Here is a 10,950-nt window from a genome sequence, read left to right as displayed (position 1 = left end):
AGAACACTTAAAAAGGTCTAATTAAGCCAACGAATAGTTCAATTATGTTATTGAAAACTGAGTTGGAATGAAAACCAACACAGGGGTCCCCCATGACCAGGATTGGGAAACCCTGAGCTAAGGCATCTTATTTTCTAACAATACCATTTTAACTGGGTAAGTAACCACCTTTTCCAGGAAAAAAATTAAAAAATAAAAAGTAGTTTGGTCAGTATGGTGCTTATTCAATAATAAAATACTTGAGTGATGAGTGCAGCATTTTTAAGTGTGCACAATGTGGATGTAGGTTATGGCCACTTTCATATTGTTAGCTCCAATTTTCTATTTGAATCACTGTAATTGTTATGACAATACCCCCTAGAGTTCCCAATATGTCCTGCATGTATTCTATCTTTGTTCTTGCAGCACTACCAGAGCATCATCGTGTAAAGGGGCTGCTTATAGTGCTAATCTAATAAAAAATAAGGGTCAGTGAAAAGTAACTGTAAGCAAATAAGGAGAATGAACTTTAAAACCTAGCACTTTTAGTCAGTTTCAGCATATGCATATTAAATGCATGCAAACAAAAAAAAAAAACACAGCATTGTCACTCAGTACATTTCTCAGTTTCTTCTCATAGAGCAGATCCTACGATGACATTGATCATTAAATATTTTGTGTACACAATGGTGCTCCAAAACAACATATTATTCTTCTATGTTTTTATTAATAATAATAATAATATAATTATTATTATTATTATTATTACTATTAGTGGTTTCTTGATAAAGTTTGGTGGTTATCCTATAGTAATACACTGGTGTAGAAATCAAAGAATACAAACAGCAGAGTAAAAGCTGTTACCCAAAACTATTAAACGGTGGCATGCAATGCCAAAATTGAGTCTTGACTTAAAAGGTGGCAGTACTTCGATCCGTCATTGTTCAGATCATTAAAACAGATGCCTTCAAGTGAACATCAAGAAAGAACTTGTATTGACATAACTTCACATACAGTACACAGTAACAAAATAAGACAACAGTTTTAGCTTGAGACTCCTTTCAAGTAAGTTTTAATATAGTGCACCAGTGAGACTGAATCAAGAGGCTCCCTTGAATGAACATTGGGTAAAGGGGGGTACATTTACCTTCTTTTTTTCTGAGCATTATTATCAGCTAAGGCAATAAAATGAACATCCACTCTGGAACAGAACCATCACAGGAAGTAAGCTACATCACACACTACAATACAGTATTTACAGTCCTTCAGATAGTGTTATACTGCCACTGTGGGATAGCAAGGCTGATGTCCATTCTGATTTAATCATGGTTCCAGGGATTATCACAGCTTTTTCTTCTTTTAAAATGTTCCTATTCTTCACAACAAAGTGTGCAGATGGGGCCCATATGTCAATATTACAGTAATTATAACATGAAATATTGCACAGTTAACCTATACGGTTAATTCAGTACAAAATAACAAGTATAAATGTACCAGTACTAGTGGTTTTACATACTTTCATAATCACCAATTACGAAGAAAAAAATTCTTAAATCATATATTTTTTTGTATTGGTGAATGCCTAATAATTACAAAGCTGCACATTACAGGCATAATGTTGTGGAATAAATATAAGAAATCTGATAAAATATTCAGCACAAACAGGTTACACTGGGACAAGAAATCGTACAATCACTGAACAGGTGATTCAACAGCTATTGTAATAGTAGACTTCTACAGTTCCACTGAAAACAGGTTGAGAGGACTTTGCTCCCAGTCGGTCGAACATCGTGGGGATGCTCCTGAACAATGTCTTTGTGAGGGTTGTGCTGTTGTATTCAGTGAACCGACGGGAAACAATTTATAACACTACTCTCCTTTTAAAATCAGGCAGGGAGGATGCCTGAAAGAAACTACTTTGTGGTGTTTTAAATTTAGATCTGTTTCAATAACATGAAAAATCTTCAAAAAAAACAATGAGATTAAAAATAAGTTCAAAATAAAAACTAAAAAAAACTTCACATAGTGGAGGTAAAAACTATAATCTAAGGACTTTCTTCAACTCAAATTACACAGTATTAGATATTAAAACATACAATTTATGTACAGAAATCAAGACAACTATACAAGATGTTAAGCTACAGGATTATTTTTGTATTATACAACATAATGCTCTATACTTACCTGTACATGTGGAAAAAAAGAAAACAATGTATTTTAAGCTATTACAGTTCAGTATACAGAACTGAATTTTACAGATCATTAAAAACAATGCTCTAACTTTATTGCAATGAGGGTCATTTTCTAACTACTTATTTTACATGGGGGCGCAGGGGATTGAAGGAGGTTGGATATTTGTTTTTCCCACTGGCCAAACGCATATTAGCCGCAATACCAGTACATTCAAAAACAGTGGAAACTGTACATCATGTCTGAAACTATACCCTGATCCCATGAATGAATGCAGTCTTCCTGTTTTTACAACTTGAGCTCATTAGCGATTTTGGATGCAATGTTTTTGAAGGCGATGGAGGTGCCAGATATCCTCTTGAAGCGGACTCCATTGAGGGAGAGGCGGGGCAGCTTGCAGACCTCCACCTCCCATTGGACCAGGTTGTCCTGCCGGGCGTCGCCGTGCACGCAGAACAGCAGGAAGCGCTCCCGCTGCTCGTAGTCACAGTTGTTGGCATCCAGCACTTTCCGGATCTCCCTCATCATGTCGTTGGGGTCCATGGAACTGGTGGTCTTCATGCTCCAGGTGAACCTCAAAGAGCGCGGCTTCGGATCCTTGCCATCCTCCTTGTCCCGCTCCTTCGGTTCCCCCGAGGTGCTCCTACAGAGAATTAAACATTTATGTTGGAGAAGAAAAAAATAAAAAATAAAAAAATAAAAAATCAAGCATCACCTAACCTGTACATTTAGGCTCAACAACAGACACGTCAGAATTCCCACCCTACCCTTTTAGTTTCTGCCTAATTGTTAACAAGTGGTTAGTTATGCTCAAGAGTTGATATTTCACTTTCGTAATTCAGAGTTAGTTTAGGAATGTCAGGTATAAGTAAAACAGACAGTTCAAAAAGAAGGTTAGATCAATATATACTGTTCTTACAGTGTATATATAGGGCTCTTCGTATTCGGTTTTTATTTTTGATCATGTGACGTCCCTTTTTTTTGTTTTACCTGTCTCTGTTCAATTAAAGTGGAAAAGTGCTGATTGTGAAACAACTTCACTTTAGTTTTTTATTCCGTAACTTGATTCTGTTTCATTGATAATGTAAAAACAGGCAGCTCCTTATTTTTAATTCAAACCAAATGCAAACAGCAAGTGAAGTTAAACTGATTTAATTAAATCGTAATGAAGAGAAAACCTATTTGCAAAACAAGTTATAATATTTTTGCAACAGGTCATTAAGATTTTAAATCTGGGAAAAGCAATTTAACTGAACTCGCTTTTTGTGTATGGTTTGAATTAAAAATAAGGAGCTGCCTTTATTTTTTTTTTTATACATTATCAATGAAACAGAATCAGAATCTCATTCAAGTTACGGGAAAAAAAACTAAAGTGATCTTGCTTCACAATCAACGCTTTAAGAAATGGAGTCTGCTCAATGTAACTTTAAAGGGACATCACATGACCAAAAATAGACAGCGAAGAGCCCTAAGTATGTATTATGATCTATTAATATGGAGACAATGTAATGGGTATGGGGAGGAAAATAAAAGTTAAGAGGCTTGTTAGGCACAAAACCTCCAATGCTTTAATTAAATTTTTTCTAATTAACCTGACACGGATTCCTTTCACAGGTATAATCTGTATTCACTTGTCACATTGGTGTCACAAAATATGCCTTCAAGAAATGGGACAGGTGATTATAATTGGCATTTGTCTGCACATTCAAAAGGTTGTACATGTCAGAGTGAAGCCTTTTAAGAGACTAACAACCCGAACAAATATTTTACCGATAACGCATCGCAACGCGATGTTTTCACTACGTCGATCAATACCCGAACATATTAAATTATTATTATTTTTTTTTTTTCAATTAAAAAAATCTTTGCTATGTCATTACGCTGACATGGAAATACTATCCCAATTTCTGTGGATAGCAAAAAAAACAAATTAAATAAATACATGTTAAAATTATATAAATAAATAAATTAATAATTTTAATTTTGAATATTTGAAAATAAGAAGTCATGCTGCTGCTGCAAATGGCCAGGTTTACAGTACAGAATGTCAAACTATAGCTTTGACGAACACTGTGCATACTGCTTAATGGCTTTCAGATGCCACTATCTGCAATACCACCTTTTTATCACATTTTCAGTTTCATCGGTATCGGCAATTGCCATGTTATCATCATTATATATATATATATATATATAAAAACCAATAGCCAAAATGTTTACAACAATGCAGCAAGGGACCTAAAAAGGATACAAGGTAGTATGTGCAGATCAACATCATATAGAAAAGACCATACATTACAATATAGCACAGTGATTTCAATATGTAATTCAATATGTAGCTGAAGCAAAAACAAAACGAAACACGTATAGGTCCGTTGATTAGATGCGTATATGTGCCCTCTATTGCACTCTCATATGAAATGATTTCAGATAATTCTACCACTGTTTTGTATACAGTATACCCAGCTCTCCTAAATAGCACCCAATCTATTGCCACTCCTTCATAGGTGCCACAGACAACTCACCAATAAACAGAAAAGACACAGACAGGTCTATTAAATCACTACTAATCATTGTAAAAAAAAAAAAACACACAACTTCTACATGCTAACAACTCTTGACATCATTAAAATGATTTTATAAATAAATATGAAAACTGACATAGCATTCTTATTTCCTGCAGATACATTTTTTCTACCCATTTAGAAATGCCTAATTTTAATGTAGCCTCACTGCTGCAACCAACTTACCAATCAGGCCAAAGGAAGATCAGACAACCTCCATTGCTGCTGCCACACCAATCACCCTTTTTCACCTGCCAAATCCGAGCCCTGACGTTACCAAGGATATTATCAAGCTATAGAATCCTGGAGGCAATAGCCAGACCTGGGAAGTCTCTGCCTGGGCTCGATGGGTTCTTTACTAACTGGGCATGCTGAAACGTGATGGAGAATTTGCCCCATTTGAAGTTCCTCCCTAACTCAGCAGGAGCACAAAGGCCAATGCAGCACTCCCTGTGAGCCTCCAGTCAAGATTGGCACAAGCAAGATTCAGGGGCCAAACCTGCACGACTCAGCCTACACTCCAAGCAGTAGAGATTTCTATTAGGTGAGCCACTGGGGTGATAGGATTTTAATTAAAACTAATCCATCAGAACCAGATAAATCACTCTCTTGTATGGAGTATATTAATTCAGCTCAGAAAACTCCCATTAAAAATGATTGCATTATTCAATGTAATAATGCTGTGCAAAGCTCCTTTATGTTTTAGAACAATCTCAGGCAGTAATCAATTGCATATTAAAAGTACAAATAAACTGACCTTTTCGCCTCCCTGCGAGATCAGAATTTGAAGCAAGGAATGAGAATGCAAAGTTTCAACAAAAGTTAATGTTACACTCTACAATCCAAATTATTCCCCAGTACACCATGCTCCCTAACACTGAAGAATGGCATACTTGCAATAATAAACAATTTAAAATTGTATTAAATCAAATGTTTTTTTTTTATTTTATTTTTTTTAAAACGTAACTTCTGGTGATGGGTGTAATAATTTCATGATGGTGGGGTTTTAAAATAGAATGGCTCATAACCGGAATGGGACCTAGTAATAAAGTAGTAACTTAATAGTGGCTCCTCACCTTGAAGTGTCAGTTCTGCTACTGGCTTCACCCTCGCTTTGACCCCTCAAAAAACAATCAGAATCAAGGTTCAGTATCAGTGCAGTTATAATCTACAGAGAAATGGGATTCAAGAAAACCTGACAAGCTACAACTTTAACACAAACAAACATTTCTCAGAATCACTTTCATCTAATGACAATACAGTTTAGGGGTTTATTTTTATTTTGTATATATTTTTAAAAAATCTAATTTATAGGTTAAATGCATTACTGAATTTGGTATTTTAATTATTTCTAAAATGTACTGCTTATCGGATTTAAGTTTATAACCAGAAGGGGGAAGTTAATATATAAGCCTAAACATATTTGTAAACAAGTACTCACATTTCAAAACAACATGACAAAGCATTACAGAAAAGTAAGAGAGGTAATGTAACAAGTAGAACGAAGACAATGCCATTTACACAGCTAACAATCATATCACAAGGTCTGTTAAGACAGATTTAGTTTTTGGACAATTTTTGCACAACCTTGATCCTAAACTTATTGTAAAAATCTCAATATGAATCTGAATACAACACAGCAAGCTCTCAGAATAAAAACAAGCAGATTCAAGCAGCACTTTCCTGCACCAGAAAGTGGGACTAGTGTACAAGTTTGTCATTATTAAAAACAGTGCGTCAGCTCTCTTAAAACTTCATTTCAGTGTCTGGGACTGCTTTTAAAGGGGCAACGAACCAGAGTGAGTGGTCGCTCTGTTACATATGGTGGCAGTGGTGTGTGGGCGCCCCTATGACCTAGTGGAAAGCATTGATCGCCAGGATCAGCCAGAATACCGCTGCTCAGTTAGAGCAGAACGAGAGAGCGCTGGGGTTGGCCCCATTGGAAACAAGGGAGCTGGAGCCCACAGAGCTGAAGCTGCTGCTCCAAAAGTGGTAGCAGGCCAGACAGGCACCGCTGTCTGCAGCCACAGCGACAGAAGCCCTGAGGTCTCCTGCACCAATAGACATAGTGCTGTGTCCCGAGTGGGAGGAGTCCTTCCCGGAGCCAGAGGAAGGGCAGCCGAGAATGCAAGAGATACCGCCGCCGGCTACAGACAAGGGGGTGAGGAGCCCACCACCACCAAAGCCCAGACCATGGTCCATGGTCCCTTGCCCCTTGCTCCTGGACAACCTGCCGGTCTGCCTAGACCTCCCTGCGCTAGATCTGGAGCCCAGGAGTCTGCACCATCGGCCACAGCTCTGCCGCTGTTTCCCTACTCCGCTCTCCCAGAGCACCCAGATGATGCTCTGCTGCTGCCAGACATCGCTGGTGTTCCCCCTGTTCACTACTTCACCCCCCTGGGTGATCAGACATCGCTGCGCCGGTCCCCAGGTGAGAACCTCTGCCACACTGCTGCATCCTTCTGTTCGCCGGCCGTTGCTTCAGTCATCTGTCATCCCGGTGGGGTCCCGTGTCGCCAGTTCGCGGTCCATTCCTGGAAGCGCCGGAGGTACAAACCCACCCTCAAGCCCACCCGTGGAAGAGGGTGAAAATCAAAGAGATGGGACTTGAGGGTGGGTGGTCTTTTAAGGGTGGAGGGAGATGGCCGTTAAATGGCCAGTGTCTTAAAAAGACATGGGGGAGGATGTGTGAGCAGGGGGAGGCTTAATTCCTCCCTGTTGAAGAAAAAAACATGTGCAAAGGCACATCTGTTTAATTGTTTAATTGATCTGTTAATTTGTTTTATTATTATTAATTATCCCCTGCACCTGGTGCTCACTGTAAATTAAAGCCAGGTGCAGGGTATTTAAAGAAAGCAGCCAATCTGTTCTGAGCTGCTGGTGTGTATAGAAGCCTGCTTGATGGTGTGCTCAAGCGTAAAAACAAAAGGTAGTGTAAAAACCTTTTCAATTTGTGTTCAATCTGTGTTGTTTTGTTTGTTTGTGTCAGGTAAACGGCTTAGCTGTCCTGCGTGATTGTTAGGCTCCTGTTTGTGTTTTTAGTTATTGCTTGGAAAAGAGCTAAGTGTTTGTTTTGTTTATTTTGTTTTGTGTGTTTATTAAAAAAATAGCACGTCAGCGCTTCAAAACATCAAGTTTCTGTGCCTGGGGTCTATTTTTAAAGGGGCAACAAACCTGAGTAGTGCAAGCTTGGTTTACTATCTATCTATCTATCTATCTATCTATCTATCTATATACACACACATATATACACACACACACACACACACACACACTGAACAAAAATAAACACAATATGCAACAATTTCAAAGATTTTACTGAGTTACGGTTCAAATAAGGAAATCAGTCAATTGAAATAAATTCATTAGGCCCTAATCTATGGATTTCACATGACTGGGAATACAGATAAGCATCTATTGGTCAAAGACACTTTTAAAAAAAAAAAAAAAGGTAGGGGCGTGGATCAGAAAACCAGTCAGTATCTGGTGTGACCACCATTTGCCTCAGCAGCGCGACACATCACCTTCGCATAGAGTTGATCAGGCTGTTGATTGTGGCCTGTGGAATGTTGTCCCACTCCTCTTCAATGGCTGTGCGAAGTTGCTGGATATTGGCGGGAACTGGAACACGCTGTCGTACACGTCGATCCAGAGCATTCCAAACATGCTCAATGGGTGACATGTCTGGTGAGTATGCAGGCCTGGGACATTTTCAGCTTCCATGAATTGTGTACAGATCCTTGCGACATGGGGCCGTGCATTATCATGCTGAAACATGAGGTGACTGGGGCGGATGAATGGCACGACAGTGGGCCTCAGGATCTCGTCACGGTATCTCTGTGCATTCAAATTGCCATTGATAAAATGCAATTGTGTTCGTTGTCCGTAGCTTATGCCTGCCCATACCATAACACCACTGCCACCATGGGGCACTCTGTTCACAATGTTGACATCAGCAAACCCCACCCACACAACGCCATACACGCTGCCTGCAGCATGCCAGTGGCCATCGAAGGTGAGCATTTGCCCACTGAAGTCGGTTACGACACCGAACTGCAGTCAGGTCATGACCCTGGTGAGGTCGACGAGCACGCAAATGAGCTTCCCTGAGACGGTTTCTGACAGTTTGTGCAGAAATTCTTCGGTTGTGCAAACCCAGTTTCATCAGCTGATCATTGGTTGGTCTCGGACGAAGCCGGATGTGGAGGTCCTGCGCTGGCGTGGTTACACGTTGTCTGTGGTTGTGAGGCCGGTTGGACGTACTGCCAAATTCTCTAAAACGACGTTGGAGGCGGCTTATGGTAGAGAAATGAACATTCAATTCTTTGGCAACAGTTCTGGTGGACATTCCTGCAGTCACTATGTCAATTGCTCGCTCCCTCAAAACTTGAGATATCTGTGGCATTGTGTTGTATGACAAAACTGCACACTATTAGAGTGACCTTTTAGTGTCCCCAGCACAAGGTGCACCTGAGCAATGATCATGCTGTTTAATCAGCTTCTTGATAAGCCACACCTGTCAGATGGATGGATTATCTTGGCAAAGGAGAAATGCTCACTAACAGGGATGTAAACAAATTTGTGTGTATGTATATATATATATATATACATATATATAAGATGTGTGTATCTTAAAGCGCATTGTTGGGTTCAACAAATGTAGGGGGAAAAGTGTGGAATAGCCTCCCCAAACGAGACTCACGTGCCGCTTAGCATCATTTACCCCCGCAAAACGGAATGAAAAACCACCCAGTTGTCAGCACTGCAGCTGACATCTGATGAGCCAGACGGAAGGCTCTCGAGGGCCGGATTTGGAGAACGCTGCTGTATGGGGATGACTGCATGGTGGAAAACAGAAATGTACAAGTGGCTTCATATGCTTGTCCCTTTTCATTGTGCAAATGATCATCGTGTAGCCCTGAACTGTAGGGGTCACTGATAGACAGCCAATGCATGTATTAAATTAACATTTACGTAACTAACAAGGTCTAACACATACACACTCACACAACTTAAAACACAGTGAAATCATTTTTGGTAACTTTCCTGGAGCCTTTGACTGTTCCAAGTACAGTATCCAAAATAAAAAAAATACTTTTTGGATATTAGCCTACAAATACATGCTAACAAACCACATACTTCCCAAAAATGTGTCAAATATATTCCAATTCTATTTCCTACAGAAATTGACTGTTGGGAACTGTGGAATGCATTAAAAACAAGGTTCTTAATAGTATGCAAAGACTTCAATCCCCTTTACGCTTTGATAAAACAAAAGACAAAGACAAGTGAAGATGCAGAATGGTTATTAAAACACTACAGCACAAGTAAACAGCATTCAGTGATCATCGAATAACCGTGCAGATCAGATAGAGGGGGACTTTGAAAAAGGGGAGGGGTGTAAAATCCTGGGCACACTGGGGTATAGTCAAACAAAATCAGGGGGTTTGGAGAAGTTTAGTGCATTCCATTAATTTTGGGAAATTGGAAGCAAACAGACAATATTTGCTCCTACCTTCTGGACAACCTGAAAGACATAGTTCTACAACAAAAAAAAGTACAAAAAAAATAAATAAAATCACTGTAAGGCATTTGAAAGTTAAGCAGAAAAATAACAATAATAAATAAACAGTTATCAGTTGTGTATCCGCCTGTCACATAGCCACCCTAACCGTTTAACCACATTGATCAACTTCAGCCATGTTACTTTATTACTGAATACAGAAAATTAGTTCACATTGTAGATCCTACCAAAGTTTATGTACACTGTAGTATGTGCTCCGTACGCTGCCATTGCTGCCATTTAAAACAAGATTAGTTCATCTGACGTCTTACATATCCGCCCTTACTCTGTCCCACCGCAGACAGGTATGCGATGGATTACTGTAATGTGCCACCAGAGCCAGACTGTTGCATATGCACATACCAGCAAATACAAGGCCCTGTGTGCTAGAATTTCATCCGAAATCTGAAATAATGTATTCATTATTTTGTACTTCAAAACGCTCAATTCTAAATGTAAAACTTTTTTACAGGTTTTACCTGTCAATAATTTAACTTACGTTTTACCTGGACACAAAAAAGAAAATCAGGCATTGTAAATGTGGCTACCGAGAGGAACTTTGATAAGCAAATTCTCGATTCACTCCTTGGTTAGCACTCCTTAAGGGTCTCTTCCAAAACGCCGTTGTGTTTCAAGGAAGACCTACAGACACAG

At 39.3% G+C, this 10,950-nt stretch overlaps 1 protein-coding gene across 10 annotated transcripts in view; it reads right to left on the bottom strand.

Annotated features, from left to right (window-relative positions):
- Nucleotides 1-1,035: 1,035 nt before the first annotated feature.
- Nucleotides 1,036-10,950, bottom strand: part of LOC121317291 (serine/threonine-protein kinase MARK1-like) — an 85,264-nt gene continuing 75,349 nt past the window's right edge. For 5 of the 10 annotated variants that reach the window (XM_041253068.1, XM_041253069.1, XM_041253070.1 and 2 more), the window contains 3 exons: nt 10,249-10,275; nt 5,810-5,854; nt 1,036-2,812 (listed from right to left, as the gene is read on the bottom strand). In XM_041253068.1, coding sequence (XP_041109002.1) covers nt 2,458-2,812; nt 5,810-5,854; nt 10,249-10,275 — 427 coding nt within the window. In that variant the 3' untranslated portion in view covers nt 1,036-2,457. The remainder of the gene's footprint in view (nt 2,813-5,809; nt 5,855-10,248; nt 10,276-10,950) is intronic. The other 5 variants (XM_041253071.1, XM_041253077.1, XM_041253078.1 and 2 more) reach the window with 2 other exon arrangements.

This window comes from Polyodon spathula, chromosome 6, assembly GCF_017654505.1.
Source record: "Polyodon spathula isolate WHYD16114869_AA chromosome 6, ASM1765450v1, whole genome shotgun sequence".
Taxonomy (NCBI): Eukaryota; Metazoa; Chordata; class Actinopteri; order Acipenseriformes; family Polyodontidae; genus Polyodon; species Polyodon spathula.
This window is presented reverse-complemented; position numbering and strand designations above follow the sequence as displayed.